The following is an 18,096-nucleotide window of genomic DNA, read 5'->3' as shown; positions in this document are numbered from 1 at the left end:
ACTCAGCACGCCACACCGCTGCTCAGGTCCCTCCCACGACCCCCCCTCTCTGTGGTGAGGAAGGGACCATCTCCTTGGCTGGACTCAGGGCCCCTCATCCGCTGGCCCCAGTGAGCACACTTTGCTTCTGTCTGGCTAGACTCCTCAATTCCCCACACGATGGACCCACACCCTGCCCAGCCAGCCTTCCACATAAATCCTCCTCTGCTCTCAGAGTCAGCGGCAGCCCTTCTCCAGGCTAGTGCTCCCTCCCCTCAAAGTCACCTTGGGCCTGTTTACATACTGCCCAGTCCCACCTGCAGCTGACTCATGTATGGGTCATGCCCATCTCTCTTATCAAAATACAGGCTTCCTGAAACCAGGACCCCAAGTCTGCTCCTGTCTTGTCTCCATGCAGGGCAAGACCCAAAGACATGCTGATTACGTGATGTGATCTGAAGACCTGAGGCAGCCCGCGTGGTAGGAAGAGCCCACCCAGCTTCGCAGCTCCCGGCTCACTCCTGGCTCTGTTATTTCCTACTGGCTTTACTATAGGTAGAAGATATAACCTCTTTTTGCCTTGTTTTCCTCATCTGTGAAAAGGGAATATTATACTTAACCTCACCATGCTGTTGTGATGGTTAAATGAGATCATTCATTCATCCAACAAACACTAAGCATCTACTATGAGCCAGGAATTGTGCTAGATGCTATGCAGGGCAATAGATAAAAAGAATGTACTTGCCTCCATGGAGATGGCATTCTAGTGGACCAGACGGATAACAGACAACTAGATAGAGTCTCCGATGTTGCTAAGTGCTACGAATACAAATAAGGCAGTGGAGGGAAGAGGGAGTCATGGGGTTATCTCCATGGGGTGGTCAGGGAGGGACTCTCTGAAGAGCTGGCATTTGGGCAGAGACCTGGCTGAGAGAGGACTGGCAGGTAGTAAGTGCTTAATAAATGTTAGCTGTTATTATAATTCGTACTGTGGGAATAAGAAAGTCCCACTTCCGAGCCTCAGGTAGAGCACCCCTGACCTTGTCCTTATGCCTTGAGGTGCCCCCTCCCAGGCTGGGCCGCCAGGAGAGAGGGAGTGCTCACTGCCTGCCCAAACCTACGTGAAGGTCAGCTCTGGTTCCTCCCTTTGGCCCCTCACCTGCCCTTCTAGCAGCATGTCTTCTTCATGATTCAACCTCACACTCACTAATTAATAGGATCACTCTATCGTCGTTCTTACTATCGTGTTCCCTTCTATCTTTACAGTCATGACAAATACGCGTTCTCAGAACATGCTTTGGAGGAAGGCAGGGAGGTTAGTACTGCTTGTATGTTATAAATGAGAAACTGAGGCTCAGTGAGGTAGTGGGTTGCCTCGTGGCTGGATGCCTGAATAGGGTGGCCCTGGCCCCCAATCTAGTCTTCCTACTATAATCCTCATACTTTCTCTTCACAACAGGCCTTGCGCTGTGCGCTAGTAGAGAACACGCGTGCACACACACCCCCACACACGCACACCCCGGCACTCTCAGCCCCTCCGGGCAGGGCCAGCACTGTCCATCTGGGTATCCTTCCTAGCACCTTGCACGGGATCCTGCATAGTACAAGTCCGGGATTACTTACAGCACCGTTCCAGTAACACTGCCTGGAGTGTCTGAACAAACCGGGGTAGGGCAGGCTCCCAGCTGCTCCCCTGTCCTCTGCCCTGGGCCGGCTGGTCCCCCTTCCCTCCCACCCTCCTCCCCAATGGTGGCCCCTCTCTCCCAGCTGCCCCAACTCACTTCTCCAGCATGGACATGACGATAGGGGGGAGCACCAGGATGGGCATGGGGAGGACCACCCGCGTCAGCGCCGTCTCGAGCAGGGCCTGAGGGGCAAGCAGAGGCTGTGATGAGCAGAGCTCCCAGGGTGGGGGGCAGCCACCTGGCAGTGAACCCCTCTCTGGAGCCCCTAGGTGTGCGTACCGCTGCTAAGCACATCTGGCGGAATGGAATAATTCATGGAATTGCTCATGAAGCCTTATTCCAAACACCAGAAAAAAGCCACCCCCATCTTCCCACCACACAGATTTGAAAAGAGCAGATCCCTGTCACCTGCCACGTGTGGGGGAGGGGTGGCAACACAGAAGCGGCCCCAGGAAGGGGCCTGTGCCCAGGGAGGTGCCTGGGTGGCGGGCGCAGGGGCTGGGGAGGAAGCATATGGAGGACTCGAGATGCTCTAAAAACAAAGCAGGCGCTGGGAGGACCGGAGCAAACAGCTGGGGCCTGCTGAGCCACGTGAGGCTCTTGGTGCTGAAGGAAGACAGAGATTCTGGGATTTACTTTTTTTTTTCCTTTTTGACACCCCTTAAAGACAACGATTTGGAAGATCTTGCATCTCTTGGCTCTGGATGAGAGCCTTTCTTAGTGACAAGAGGTCGGCTTTGTAAGCAGGAAATGCTTCTGCTCAGTGTTTGCTGTGTCTCCACATGGGGTTGCCTGGGTCCTTGCTCTGGGAGTTCCCTGGGGATTCCTGGGGAGTGGGCATGGTGAAGGCGCAGCTCAGAGGCTGTTCTGCACTCTGATGGTCACTGTGGGGAGTTCCTTCAAGTCCATGGGCTCCTGGCCCTCAGAGAAGGCTTGAGGAATGGCTCATAGCTGCCAGGCCCCCCAGGAGCCTTCCCCTAGCCAGCAAGGGGCTGACCCGGCCAAGCTGAGGGAAGCCCAGGGCTGCGGAAGAGCCTGGGCTTCCCTGCTGTGCGCACCACGAGGAGAGTTACTGTGGTTAGCCTCCTTCTCAGCACATCAGGGGCAACACGAGGGTTGGATGGGAGGTGGGGGGTTGGGTAGGAAATTGAGGCTAAATCGCCTTCAAGGATGGATAGGTTCAGGGCTGAAAATTTCTCCCAGGAACCTGGGTCCTTCATGATCAGACTCTGGAAGGCCTGGGAGAAGGTCCCTCCAGTCTGCTGAACAGGCGTGAGAATGATGGGGGTGCCCAGAGCCAGCACAGGAAGCACAGGACGCAGCGCGGGCCCTGGTGTCCCCGAGCCCGTTGCCCCTCACAAGCCTTGGATGGGCACTCACTTTCTCTGAGACCAGTGGGGAGGGGAGCACTGGGACAAGAGAAGGGTCTTCCCCCATCAGGGGATTATAGAGAAGTCCTCGCTGACAGAGGTGAGGCTTGAGGCCCATTGTGGGAGCTGATGAGGGACAGTGGCTGGGGCAGCGGTGAATACTCAGCTATCACGGCTGATCCCCCATGCCAGCACTCAGAGGCCAGAGAAGGACAAGCCACTCATCACCACTCGGGCAAAGGCTGGGAAAGTATGGGGAAATATACCAACGGACTAGAATTTTCTAAAAAAATTACAGTTGCTGGAGTAGGTGAGGCCGGTGAAATGAGAGGTGAAAGAGGGCCTTCTTGCAGCAAGCTGTTCTTCCCCAGACCCCCCTCAGCCACACGGGGTCCCTCGTGAGGTAGCACCTGCAGAAGTGCCTATTCACACCGGATGGTGAGCCACCCGCTCCCACGCTCCCTCCTCTGGCCCAGGAGGCCATGAAGGCCCAGGGAACAGCACCCTAGGTCCAGGGGTGGGGGAAAGAAAGCTCTGGGCGTCTCCTCTGCCCTTTCCAATTAACAGATCAGAGAAGTCAGGTCCTGAGGGGCTTGGACAAGAGATGGGATGTCTTGCAGTGGCGATGTGGGATGGAGAGAAGGGGGGACTGTGCAGGGACAGGTGTGGCTGGGGCCAGACCTGGAGGCCCAGGGCTCATGCAGATGGGAGGCAGGGTGCGGCAAGGAGGGCGGAACCAGAGGACAAAGCAAAGGTGCTGTGCACAGAAGCCCCTGAGGAATGAACCCCTCTCCTAGTCTCTGGCCTCCCCACTGGCCCCCTGAGCCCCCGGATGACCCACGTGTCTGGCTGCAATCTTGGAGGAGCCCACGAGGTTGCCATCACCATCCAGGACATCGATGCCTTCCTCCAGCTCCCCATACCGCATCAGGACCACGTTGCAGATGTTGGCACTGGCTGGAGAGAGGGGAGGGGGGGATCAGGGGGCACGAGTGAGAGGAGAGGATGCCGTTCTAGCCGGTGGAGAAAGCCACTGGGATGCACCCGAGCCTCCCTGCCTCTAGCAGCAACAGTCCCAGCAGCAAGGGTCGAGTCTGCGTTCAGACACAGTGGGTGAAGTTATGGTTCTGCTGCCCGTCTGCCCCCCAGCCTGCTGAGGGATTTGGGGGCCCTTGAGAACCTGGTGAGCAAAGGCAGAAAATAACCAGTGTGAGGGAGGAAGGGGACAGGGTTCAGGAGCTAGAGAGCGACTAGTTATCAAGGGAGCTGCTTGCCTGTCCCCGGGGGGTGGGCCTGGCAGGCAGGTGAAGTGAACGCCCATCTGCCAGGGCTCCCTGGCTTGAAGACACCCCGCCAGTGCCCCATGTTCCGTCATCAGCAACTCAGTCCCTCGGGCTGCCTTTCTGGGCATTTTCCTGAGGTGGCAGCCCCCCGCATTCAGCCCTTTGCTCCTCAGAGCCACTCAAGTTCCCAGAGATTTGCTGCTCTGACAGCAGGTGCCAGAGCAGGCAGGAACCTCAGTGCTCACCCAGCGCCGCCCCCTCATCATATGGATGGAAAAGTGAGGCTCAGGGGAGGGGGGTGACTTATCTGAGGTCACACAGTGAAGTGGGACAGAGCTAGCCCTTTGGGTACCTGGGAGATGCGAGGGTTCAGGGATGGGGGTCAGGGGGCGGGGTCAGGCAGAGCTAAAGGCCGACCTTCTACAGTCTCACTTCAGATGGTTGGGTTCCCTCTCTTGGCTATGAGATCATGACAGATCCTGGCTCCTTAGTTAAACACTGGATGCCAGAGTTTGGGGGGCCACCCATCAGCTGGTGGCTAGCCCCAGGAGTCTCCCTCTGTTTCTCTCACCTGGAACTGGCGGGGCTGGGCCCGGGGCCCGGGGCAGGGCCGCTGCAGCGCTGACCTCGCCTGACCTCCTCCAACCCTGCTCCAGGATAAAAGTGGGGGGACTTGAGGGTGGTGGGCGGGTGGGGAGTGGGGGGGGTGACAAATGTGGAGGCCGCCTGCTTCACTCCTCCCCCAAAAGCGCCTTGCTGTGTTTAAAGTTTTAATTTTTGCTAATTAATGTCAATTAATTTTGTATAATGAGTGTTTAATTTTGGGGAGTGTGTGAGCCTGGGAGCGACTGCAGTTCTGGGCTGTGAACGCTGATTAGCATCAACACCTGCTGCTTCCCCACTCCCTCCAGTGGGGGGGCACTAGGGTTTGGGGAGCTGCAGGGCTGCAGGGCCTAGTGGGCAGGTGGAGTGGGAGGAGGACCGCAGATGCTCCTGGTGCCTGAGCCAAGGCTGGGGGGCAGGCGGCGAGGGCGCTTGCAGCTGGGGGACGGGGTGCTGCAGGTGAGGGGTGGCTTGAGACCCTGGGGGTCTCTGAGCCTCAGTCTCCCATTTCAATACAGTGGAGAGAGAGGTGGAATAAACAGAGGGGAAGACCAAGATGCTCTGCAGTCTTTGGAGAAGAAAAGCAGGAGACCAAATACAGTGCTAAAATGTATTTACAGCACATACGCCATCTTTGAGTAGCTCTTGTGTTTCCACACGACACTCAGCCGCCGTGGTAGCCACGGGCAGACCTCTTCGGCACCGGATCCCTCCTGCCCTCACAGCAGCGCCGCTCACCCGCCTCACACAGCCAGGGGCGAGCTTGTGAGACATCTGGCAAGGTTTGGAGACATTTTTGATGATCATAACCTGGCGTGGGGGGGTGGGGGTGGGGGGTGGCTACTGTCATCTAGTGTGGAGAGACCAGAGGTGCTGCTAAACATCCTACAAGGCACAGCCCCCACCACAAAGAATTATCTGGTCCAAAATGTAAGTAGTGCTGACGTTGAGAAACCCTTGTATTCCACAGAGACTGACAGAAGGCGGAAGGTGAAGCTGAGGTAAGGAAGGAGAGGTTGGGAGCCCGGATTTGGGGCCAGCTGGGCTTGAGTCACAGTCCTGGCTCTGAATCTCCCCCTCCTCATGCCCAGAGGTGAGCTCCTGCCAGCCCTGGGTGCCCGCGGCCCAGGGTCTAGGGTCCAGAAGGGCCCCCGAGTGGCCTTGGGAAGTGGCCACCTGGCCTGCGTGTTAGTGCCTCGCCCTCTAGTGGCGGCAGGACCACTCTGCATCCCTCACACCTCGGGGGCGGCCAGGCCCTTGGTTCCCAGGAGACCCAACAAAACCACTGGAGAGGGTATTGGGGTTTTCTGCCCTGAAAGGCATCGATCTCTGCCCTCTGAGAACCCCTTACATCACTGCCACACCAGCACCACACCAGCACCCCCGCTGCAGGAAAGGCAAAGCTACAGGATTGTGGTCCAGGTGATGAGCAGCTGCCTGAAGTCAGGAGTCACCAGCTCATTCTGCAACCCAAAGCATCCACCCTTACCAGGCTTCTCTGGATATAAAAGGAGGGGCTGCATTTAGCATCTCTACGGGATCTCTGGGCACTGGCTGAGCTCACATGGAATGTCAGCGTCTGCACCCAAGCCCCCACCAGGTTAGGGGAAGCCAGGGACAACTGAAACATCTCTAGCCCTGTGTGGCGTGCACGTGTGTGTGTGTGTGCGCACACAGGTGCAGGAGACAAAGAAGAGAGTATTTAGAGGTGGTGGTCAACCAATCCCAGACTCATGATGGCATCTTGCTCGCTCTCTGCAATTTCCAAATGTAAAATGTAGCCACAGCAGACAGAGTAGGACTTTGGTTCAAACACAAAACCACTTGGGATGAAACATACAGCAGGAAAAGAAGTGAAAACCCAGTGTCCTTCCCCTCAGCCCCTCCAGGACAATTTAGGCATGAGAAAGCCCTCTCCTCATCTAAGCTGCCTGGATGGAAAAAAAGACAGAAAAACCCTAAAAGCCACCCTAAAATGATGGCACCCCCCAGCTCCCTCCCTCAGAACGCCCACAGTTCTTCCTGCCTACTCAAACGCACACGCCCTGTAATATCTTCTGTTGGCCGTATACACTGGTGGTCCATTTTATTGAGCACCTGCTGGATGCACAGGTTCCTAGCCACCCCTGTCTTTGAGCAATGAGAACATGAGATGGTTTCCGTGATTTCATTTCCATGATCTCCTCCAGAACATTCATTTCTGCCATATTCCTTTCAAGCCTCCCTGGTCCCTCCTCTCCCACTCCTGGCAAGTCCAGCTCCCAAGTCACAAGCACTGAGAGCCTAAGCAAATGAAAAAGAGAGAGAGAAAGAGAGACCAACCGTGGGCCATGGGTCTCCTTTCTAGTACACCAGCAAGATCTATTATTGACAGTATCAGCAGGTTAATTAAGCAGTCTGTTAGTGATCATGTTAAGAAAGCTGGCACGTTTTCAACTCGGATTGACGCCATTCAAGACTCAGGATAACTGATGTTAGAGCTATGCTGAGAGATGTCACAAGATGAGAGAGGGAGATCGCTTCACACTGATGGCAAGCTCAGTGTCAAGTCCTGAGGAAAATATGCTCTTGACTGCTGCAGATGTTCTCACATCAGACCCATGGTGATGCAAAATCATGCAGATTGTGAACAGCTAATGAAGCACCCCGTGTAAAAGGGACAGTGTGGGGAAGAAGAAAGAGCAGTACACAGAAAGGCAAATGTGCAAAAAGAGTCCTCAAAAAGAAGACGACGGGGGAGCTTGCCCCCTGATCCAGCACAGGAACAGACGTGTGGACCGGCAGAGTTAGGAGTCCAGAAACACACCCACCCGTAGGGGGAAAGGAGTCTGTGGTAAAGCGGTTACATCAGCTCCCAGGAAAGGACCATTCAAACGCGAAAGCGAAGCGATGGGCTATGGGGCTATTCCTTTGGGGAAAACAAAATATCTTCACTCCTTGGTTCTAAGATGCATTTCCCCACATTTTAATGTTTCAAAAGTCATGATGTGCCTTATAACGGATGGCAGGGTGGGGGCAGAGGAAACCTGTGCATGTGTAAACTTTGCCACGTGTAGAGGTTCATTCAAGTGTCACCTCAGCTACCCAGAGCAGTCTGCACAGAATCTGAACTTAAACTTAGATTCCTAATTGTTGCCTAAAACATCTTTTTAGAACTTACACTATAATGGAGCACGGACATGAAAAGTTATTGTACATGCAGAAGATCGTCTGCCAGATACCAGGCAATGCAATTAAAGACAGCAGAAATTGCCAAACCATAGATAGCTACCCTAAAGAAATGCTTGCCCATATGCACAAAGAGACATTTACAAGGATGTTAATTATAGCACTGTTTGTAAGAGCAAATAATTAGAAACAACCTAAATGTCCACCATTAGGGAACTCACATGGGAAGATCTCCAAAACAAACTTATATGAAAAAAGCTACTGAGTATGTACAGGATGATTTACTATATGTAAAACCCCATAACTGGGAGGCACATACGGTGGGCCCATAAATCCACAGGTAACGTTTTGGAAGGTTCACACCTCATACAGTGATCCCCTTGGGAAGGGAACTAAATTTAGGAATTAGGAGTTGTTGAAAGACTTCTACCTTTTTTTACCCTGTTTTTCTAAATACCATTTGAATTTTTACAATGAGAATCCAATCGTGCTTTACTTGTCTAAGAAGTGAGAAGAAATTGCCAAACTTCCTAAAGTAGATCATAAACATTTGAAAGCCAGCAGGGATTGGTGTGACCTTCTCACGGTTCCTACATGTCTGTGGCTATAGGTGGGAAACTTCCTAAAGAAGCTGATTGACTTCAGGAATAGTTTTTCCTTCAGGTGAAGAAAAAAATGAAACCACAAATATAACCAAGTAGGAAATGCAGACCAAAAAAAAAAAAAGTCCCCAAATTCTTTTATATGCTTTGAAATTATACTGTTGGTTTTAAAGGGGCCAAAAGGGTCAAGACTAGAAACAGGGTGACAGAAAGCAGTGGTGGGCCGTGATGCTGTGTTTAACAACCGAAGTCCAAAAGAGAAGTGGAAAAGGTAAGCAGGACTCAGACTCAAACTCCATGATCTTGAAGAAAGTGGCTCAGATCGGATGTGTAGTGAAGGCTTGTTCACTCCTTCGCGTGAGCAGGAAATACAGTCCTCTCCCCTTCTGGAAGGCTACTGGAGTAATGCCCCTTTTAACTGAGGCATCTGAGGATTGAGAAATAGGGCATCTGATATCTGTGAATCATATTTGAAGACATGGGAAGCTGGGAAAATATATTTTATGTGACAAAGAGCCGCTACTACTCATCAACAGAGGGTCATGGTGACTGACTCCCAACAACTACGCTACCCCCAGAGGAGGAGTCTTAACTAATTGTGATAAATCCCTCCCTTGCCAGTGATGGACTGAGGAGGGGACATGTGACCAGCCCAAGCCAATGACGGATGTCTGCAGGGGACTTCTGGGAAAGGTCTCCTCTCATTGAAGAAGCAGGGGCAGGCAGGGCCTCCTGACGTCTGGGCCGTGGTGGGTCCGCATGTGGTGCTTGGAGGTGCTGCTGCCATTTTGGGACACGAAAGGGGCCAGTCTGCAGCTGAAGCCCCTGGCAGGCCCCAGAGGTGGAAGGAGGGGCCCCGGGTGCCTCACTCGGCATTCGACCTTTGTGAAGTAATACATTCATTTATTACTTAAGCCCGTTTGAGTCTGGTACTTCTGGCCAAAAACATTCATAAAATGTATAAAGAGCTGTAACAGTTATTAAGAAAAAGGTACAGTCATCAAAATCACCAAAATATTCGAGTAGGAATTCTTAAAAGAAATAGTAAAAATTCAGTGAACATGAACTCAATCTTACTAAAAGTCAAAGATAGAGTTTTTAATCTAGAGGAAAATCTATCTGCAGGTGTTCTTTGGATGTGTTGGAGACTAATCCTCATTGGTTAAGTGGTTTACGAATAGTGTGCGGCTCGTTTTCTCACTTTGTTGATGGAGACTTCTGGCATATGGTGTAACATGTCATCAAATAAGCAATCCTTTCCCCTCTGGTATGCACTTTTTGTGTCATCAAGAAACTCTGCCCCTCCCCAGTGTTCATCTCTATTTTCTTCTAGAAGCTTTAACATTGTACTTTTCACATTTAGGCCTTTAATCTCTCTGGAATTTATTTTTGTGTATGGTATGAAATAGGGATCTCCTTTTCTCTCTCTCTTTTTTAAGATTTTATTTATTTATTTGACACAGAGAGAGAGAGAGAGTACAAGCAAGGGGAGTGGCAGGCAGACGGAGAGGGAGCCCAACTCAGGGCTTGATCCCAGGACCCTGGGATCATGACCTGAGCCAAAGGCAGATGCTTAACAGACTGAGCCACCCAGGCGCCCCCTTTTCTCTCTTTTCTATTTGAAAACCCAAAAGCCCAATAAAGTTAAGAAAATTTCTCAACCATTCTGGGAATTGGAAAAATGCAAATTAAAATGAGAAAAGAACCGTTTCAGATGGACAAAAATTTTTCAAGATCGGTAACACCAAATGTGGGGAAACCAAAATGTAACGCTTGCAGGCGGAGTAAAAAGCCAGTATGCTCGTTTGGCAATACTTAGCAAAGCTAGGTGTGCGCGTGCCCTCTGACGTGGCCATTCCATTTCTAGGTATCAAGGCTCAACTGGTGACCCTCAACACTGGCTGCACACCTGAAACGAAATCTGAGGGACGGTCCAGATCTCTGCATTTTTTAAAGCCCCCCCCAGGGGGCTGTTTGAAAACCTCCCCACTGGAGAAGCTCCTACTTGTGTGCACAGGGACACACATACAAGGTTGTATAGTATGGTACTATTGCGGCCCTTAGAATACATTAAGATTTGGGGCACCTGGGTGGCTCAGTTGTTAAGCATCTGCCTTTGGCTCAGGTCATGGTCCCAGGGTCCTGGGATCGAGTCCCACGTTGGGGTCCCTGCTCCACGGGAAGCCTGCTTCTCCCTCTCCCACTCCCCCTGCTTGTGTTCCCTCTCTCGCTGTGTCTCTCTCTGTCAAATAAATAAATAAAATCTTAAAAAAAAAAGAAAAGATACACTGAGATTTTAGGACGGCCCTATAAAGGCATCTAAAACTTATTGAGGTTAAAATGCAGTTTACAGAACAGTACACATGGTATGATCTCACTTACATTAAATATCTATTTATATAGGCATATTTATGTTATGTAGAGATACAATAAATAGAGATTGCTACATTTTTAGATGTTTACTCAAATTTGGAGGGATATACACAGACTTACCCTGGAGAGCAAAGTAGGATTGTTACTTCAGAAAACGATCATATTATCAGGGGGAAAAAACAGAACCATTTTTATTAAAACAAAAACAAAAACATTCCAGTGGCAACCAGGAGACGAGCTCCCATCTTGGGTCCAGAGTGACACTGGACAAAGTTCTCCCCAAAGTAGTTCTCTACTTCCTCTCTCTCTCTCTCTCTCCTATTTTGTGGGTTGTATGTGCACACAGTAAATAATTCAAATTGTGTAGAAGGGTAAATAATAAAATCAGTCTCCTTCCAACCTTTGACCCTTAGCTTCCCCGACACCCTCTCCAGAAGCGACCACTCTAGCCAGGCTCTCGTGTCCCTGCCAGACACAGTCGATGTATTTACAAGTGGACATGGGTGGACATCACCACCTGAAACACACATACACACACACTCACGCGAGTCACACCGGAATACAGCCCCAGCCCTGCCTTCAGAGGAGGGATGATTATCAAAGAGGGACGTGCACCCTAACATTTGCCTGATGTCATGATATTCCCCAATATTCCACCCAAAAGGCAGGGGTACATGACACAGATTTTCTTTTAAATAGCTTGAGAATTGGGAGAGAGTTTCACAACCCATACTAAAGTGTCACAAACTCAGGACTGGGAATTTCGGGACTGAAAAATCAGCCTGTAAATTTAGGTGTAGGCTGACTCTGAAGTTCAGGATCTCTTCATAAAAGATTCCTGCTAACACATTCATCTTCTGGAAAACTCCCTTTTATCACAGCTGCTCCGAGCTTAAAATTCAGCGGTTCCCTATTAACCATAGGATAAAGCTCCAACTCCAAGCTAACGCCCAAGGCCCCAGTGGCCCTCTGCCCTGGCCCTTCCCCCACAGGCCCGGCCCACCCCGGCCCCCCTATTCTTCCCGCATTCATAACCCCCTCCCCTGCCTTGGGCTTCCCACCTTCTCTGCTTCTGGATTTCGGTCATTATAAAATCTCTGACCCGGAAGGCCATTCATTCAATAAGCATTCACTGAGCGCCCACTGTATGCCAGGTCCTGGGCCAGCTGCCCAGGAACAGGTGACTTGATCACACGGGAGTGCCCCTTGCAGCTTTTTGGGCCAGGCTGCTACTTGGGCGCTTCCCTAACTGGGGGGTCAGGCAGCTCACTGCAATAACAGGCTGTCAGAGTTTCAGAAGATCCTGCTGCTATTGCTGGGCTCCTACTTATGTGTAGAGCATCTCTTGACGGGTGGAGTCCAGAACTAAACAGACTCCTTTGTTCTGGGGTCTCTGTTTCTAGTAATGCAGCTGAAGTCTGAGTGAGCCTCCTCAGAGCCATACACCACACTGCAGACCTATTCTGAGCATACAGCCCACAAAATCCCTGGATCTTTATCCTAAGCACTCTGGCCAAGTCAGGTCTTGGGCAAGCCTACACTTGTGTAGCTACATTTTTTTGAACAGCAAGCCTTACATCAAAACTTGCAATCTTAGATCCTGCACCTCTTGCCCACGAATTCACAATCACTGCCAAGTTGCTGTGCCTGTTCCTTGAATGTGACCAATGTAGTTCTAACGGAAGGGGACAAGACTGAAGACAGAGCCCTAGGACACACCACTAGAGACTTCCCCCTGGCTAACTTGGCCTTCCTACCCATGTGCTCTTGGGCCCTGACACATACTGGGGGTCCATGTCAGCTCTAGGGCTGCTCATGCTTACAACACCCAGCCCAGCCCACCCATCCTTCCAGATCCAACCCAGAAAGGTTGGAGAATGTGACCCGGATGACCTGGTAAGGTAGCTCATTGGTCATCCTCCCTAGGCTTGCCAACTGAAAGTGTGAATGATGGTGTTAGAGAAAACTTACATAAGAAAATAGAACAGTCAAAAAAAAATTTTTTTAATGAAAAAAAAAAACAAAACAAAACCCAGAATGAATGTCCAAGCAGCCATAGAATGTGGCCACCAATGTCATCATGGTGGGATTTCACGATGAGTACCCAATTTCAAAGCCTTTCTGCCCAAGCACTCATTTCATCACTGAACAAACCCACACTGAACACTGTGTTTCAAGCACAGGGTAAGCCTGGGGGTTGGGGATGAATGAGAGCCAGTCCCTGTCTTGGGGAGCTCACAGTCTGATGAAGGAGGCAAACTCAGGAACAAAATGGGCGGTTCTGGGTTACACATAGGCACACACAGGGTGCCGTGGTCTAACCCTAACTGGGGCTACCAGGGAGGGCTTCTTGGAGGAGGTGGTGTCTGAGCTGAGAAACAAAGGCCGGGCAGTCAAGAGAAGGCAGAAGATGGGGCTGAGGTAATGGGAAGAGCAGGGATTCCAGACAAACAGGGCACGTGTGCAAAGGCCTGGGGCCCCCGAGAAAGGCAGACGGGAGGTCGAAGATTCACCACAGCTCCAAAGGAGTACGAGCAGGGGCCAGGTCAAGGAAAGGACCCGAGGAGCCTCAGGGCTGTGGACGCCACATTATCACTGACCTGGATGGAAGGAACGCACGTCATGAGGCCCAGCCGATACAGGTGTACGCTGCTGTCCTCTAACCACAGGGGATGAGGGATGGAGGGGGGCAGGACTAACCCTTGGGGCTTGGGCACACAGCCGTGGCCACCTCCCAGACAAGGCAAGCCAGGCGGCTTGAACACCAAGCGGGGAGCCGGGAAGGGGAAATCAATAGCGACCCCTGCGGCCTGGGGGTGAAGGGAGCAAGCAGATGCGGTGGGTCAGATGTGTGGACAGAAGACCTTCTCCCAAAGACTGCCCAGACATCCCGAGGAGCAGACCCCCTGGTGAATGCAGAGATTTTTTTCCTGGTGATGAAATAAGCGGTGACATTTAACGTAAGGGCCTGCTGAGGACAGCGCAGGAAGAAGTCATTTCCCGGCAAAGGGAAGATGAGGCTGGCATTTTGGCCCATTCAGGAAGGTTAGTCCCTGCGCAGGGAGCCGGCTGGCCGGGGCTGAGGCTCAGGCCTCCCGAGGGAGCTCAAAGCCCACATAGGGGTCTTTCTTAGCACCCGATACAGCCTGTCCCCTGCTCGGTATGGATGCGCCAGGCAGCCGGGGGGTGGGGGTGACCTTCAGGGCTTCCTTCCTTCCCTCACCCCTGCACACACGTACGCAGAGCCTGGTACAGAGATGTGCTGGCCTGGGGACACCTGGGGATCCCCACCTCTGGGCCCCTGGCTAAAGGCCCTGCCCCATGCACACCTCTCCCTCTCACCAGTGCCCCCTCATGGCACCTGCGACCCTGCATTCCTCCCACTGGTCACTCCTGCCAGCTCCCAGCCCAAGGCCTCACGAGAAGGCTGTTTGCGGGGCCTGCCTCTCCCGGAATGGACTCTGTTCGTGGAGACTGGCAGCTGGACCTGGGGAGGGGGGGTTGTTTTTCCAATGCCTCCTCGACTGACCTTTCATTACACTGTTTGCCCAGCTCCCCAAACCATTAACTCCCACCTCACAGCAACCATCAATTAATGGAGGGCCTGCTCTGAGCTCAAGCTCCTGAACACAATTAAGCGTGACAGTCCACAAATAAGAAAGAACTGGAGAATTAATTAAGGTCTAAACAAATTAATTACCAGTCCCCAATCGATTCCGATGCCAGCACACATGCTCCTGGGCTCACCATCTTTCCTAACATCCATGTATAAATAGAAACTGAGATTTCCCACATGATTGCTGCTCTGGACCAGGGCACAGCAAGGCTCTGAAACCACCATGAGGGACAGAAGGGCTCAGTGAGCGTCCTCAGGGCTTCTCAGTACTCAGCACACGTGCGTGCATGCACATACATACAACCCTGGCTGAAAAACCAGAGGTGGGGTGCCCCTGGTGGGGTGCCTCTGGACCACATCCCTCAGTTTCTCAGCTACGTGGGTGAGGGGTTATTCACGTGGGCTGGAAGTAGCCTGGGCTGGGCCTTTGAGGCCCGGGCTGTAGCCAACGCAGGATAACTTTCAGAGAGTCTGAATACGTTTATTCTTCTATAAAATGGGGATGGCTCGCCGCCCTGCCTTGGGTCGTCCCAGAGAGACAATGTGGGGAATGAGGGGGAACGAAGGCCTGCTGGGGAAAACATGGAGAGTGGTGGGGCCCCTGCAGACCCAGGGGAGGCCTGCAGTCTGTCACAGACATCCCAGTGGGGAGGGGCTGAAGTGGGGTCTGGTCCAAGGCCAGAGAGGGGGTAAAGGCAGTGGAGTCAGGTGGGGGAACGAGGTGTCCTGTGCCCAGAGTCTCAGGTCTCTTTCTTGGGCAGCATGTGGGGCCCAGTGAAGGGAGATGTCCTCCTATCTCCCAGACTGTAGGCTGGAACAGGGCAGAACTCGCTGGGCAGGGCAGAGGGAAGAAGCAACAGATCCTGGGAGCCTCCTCCTTCCCTGAACCTGAGTTCCCAGTCTGGCCAGGAGGGAGGGAGTGGGGAGGCCCTTTCAGGGCCCTTCCCTAACTAAGATCCCCTTCTGCTCTACACTCACCCCCCACCCTAAGCCCCCACACACATCCCAACAATTAGGGCTTAATCCTATCACTTCAACCTACTCCCTGTGAGCATGCATGGCTCCGTGAGTCCTGTCTCCCCATCATGCCAGGGGTCTGAAGGGACAACAGACCCTCCATCAGCCAGAGCAAGTCCTGGGCAAGCTTCTTGGTGGCCTTGATGTTGGCGTGGCATGGCGTGGCCTGGCCTGGTCTAGCCCGCCGTGGAAAGCAGGGTGAATGCCTGGAGGGACCGAGGCCCTGCCAGCATGCAGTGAGGCCTAGAGAAGCTGTCTAAGCCTGAGAATAAGGTGAAGGGTAGCCAAGTGCAGGGGCTATATGACAGCCTGAGAGAACAAGGGGCCCCAAAGCAGGTGGGGGGCATGCTTGTTCATCCTGCACACCACTGTGTTGGCGTCTACCAGGGGAGTCAGCAGGTGCCATTTGCAGATGGGCCTGGAAGAAAATCGGGGGCCAGGGAGGTAGAAGCCTCCATGTGGGCGAGGAGAGACCCGGGCTAGGGGTGGAAGGGAGGCAGGCACACAGCCAGGACTCGGGCAGCAGGCCTGAGGAAGTAGCCAGAGAGGATCTGCTGCTCTTAGGATCCTGGCAAACTAGGACTATCAGGACTGCAAACCACATTGTGTGCAACCTGTGCGACTGGCTAGGGATATGTGGGATCTCAAGACCCCTCAACAGTGGCTGGACCTGCAGGTTCCTCTCGGATAAGACAGGAGGAGAATCAGGCTGGAGCCCAAAGACGGACAAGTCAGAAAGTCTCAGGTGGGGATGGCAGACAGGGTCAAACCTGAAAGCGGGGTCTTTCCTCCTGAAGGAGCTCCAGAGGTTAAGACCAGCCCCAAGGTCATACAGCAAGACGGCCGGCAGAGCAAGGCTAGAATGGACCCCTGGCAAAGTCCTTGTCTGCACAGCTTGTCTCAAGGACAGATTACATCTCGGCCGAGTCCCAGATCCAGTCCAGTGCAGCTAAGAGCTGCCACCTTCTGAGGCTGCAACTGACCCTCCAGCCCAGGAGAGTGAGGAACGCAAGATCGGCAGGCTTGTTCGCTCAATTACACCCCTTAACAAAGTCAGATCTAAAGAGTTATTCCATTAGTGGCCCATGCCAGAAATAGCTGAGAGTTCATTAAAAGTGTGGAGTTGCTATAGCAATTATCTGGGTCAGCTGAGGCTCACCCGGGCAGCTGGTCCTGCGAGTTCATTAGCCTCTGGCCATTAAGGAGGTGGGGCTGCCAGGTAATGATCTCCCACCTTCTCACAGGGGCTTTGCAGGTGCTCCAAAGCACTATCCTATGAATGGAATCCGGTCTGTGGTCTCGTTTGATCCTCCCACGGCTCTGGGTTGTAGGAAGGTAGGTACCCGAGCTCCCATTTTACAGGTGGGGAAGTTGAGCCCTGAAGGTGAAGCATGAGATTGAGACCAGGAACCTGAATCTGACTCTGGCTCTTCAGACTGAGCCTTCGCACCCAGGAGGTCACATGACCTCACACCGCTCCTGGGCTGGCCCCCATCTTTGTCCTCTGGCATCAAATGGGGAGCTTGGTGTCAAGGTTCAAGTGTATACTTCTCTTTTGATGACCAATCATGTACTGCCTCATGCTTCTGTCAATGTTGTTTCTTTTTCAGTTTTTAAAAACTTTTACTGCAGTGCCCTCTCCCCAAGCAAGGCAGGGGGTTTCTCAAGAGCCGGGCTGGGCTTGATGGGATGGCTCAGAGGCTCCAAGACCAGCAAAGTCTTGGCTGAAGGCAGCGAAATCCCCTCCACACACACACATGCACCACAATTACCTGACTATGAATGGAGGCCTCCAGAGCCTCAATGGTCCACAATACCCAAGGGCTCAGAACACTAGACTAGAAGGAGCTTTGGGCCTTCTTTTGCGCCAGGAATCCCTGTGATGGTCACAGGCCAGGAGATGCCTGAGCCCCCCTCCAAATAATGTCCCCAAATGGGTGAAACAAAACATACAGGATTATAAAGGGATTATATTGGAATACATGAACAAAATATTTTTTCATTGTGGTATAGTAACAGGTGTGCTCTTTAATTAGTGAATTAAAAAACAAGACCTACCAGTGGATTGAATAAATATCCTAATTTTGAGTTAGTGTTGCACACAAACAATATTTTAGAATCCCTGTAACAACTGTAATGAGATGTGAAAATATCTATGATTTCTACGGGTGAAAAAGCCACAGCTCTTGCTTGTTACTGTGGCTTGCTGCCTACCTTCACAACGGAAGGATATGTTAAATTTCAGGTAGAGGCTAGTGTAGCCAAGTTCATAGGATCCACTGCATTCTATCTACCAGCCTGTGGGTGGCCGGGGGCTAATCCCGGTGCTAAAAGCAGGATCTCGGTCACAGGGCTTGTCAGCGGGGGCCCCCGTCACCCTTACTTCTGTCCACCCATGTT

At 52.4% G+C, this 18,096-nt stretch overlaps 1 protein-coding gene across 8 annotated transcripts in view; it reads right to left on the bottom strand.

The window, feature by feature from the left end:
• Positions 1-18,096, bottom strand: part of SFXN5 (sideroflexin 5) — a 113,608-nt gene that overhangs the window by 22,872 nt on the left and 72,640 nt on the right. For all 8 annotated transcript variants that reach the window (XM_036073247.2, XM_036073252.2, XM_036073245.2 and 5 more), the window contains 2 exons: positions 3,876-3,991; positions 1,761-1,846 (listed from right to left, as the gene is read on the bottom strand). In XM_036073247.2, coding sequence (XP_035929140.2) covers positions 1,761-1,846; positions 3,876-3,991 — 202 coding nt within the window. The remainder of the gene's footprint in view (positions 1-1,760; positions 1,847-3,875; positions 3,992-18,096) is intronic.

This window comes from Halichoerus grypus, chromosome 10 (genome assembly GCF_964656455.1).
Source record: "Halichoerus grypus chromosome 10, mHalGry1.hap1.1, whole genome shotgun sequence".
NCBI classification, from domain to species: Eukaryota; Metazoa; Chordata; class Mammalia; order Carnivora; family Phocidae; genus Halichoerus; species Halichoerus grypus.
Note: the sequence above shows the minus strand (reverse complement) of the source record. Positions and strands in the feature narration are given on the sequence as shown.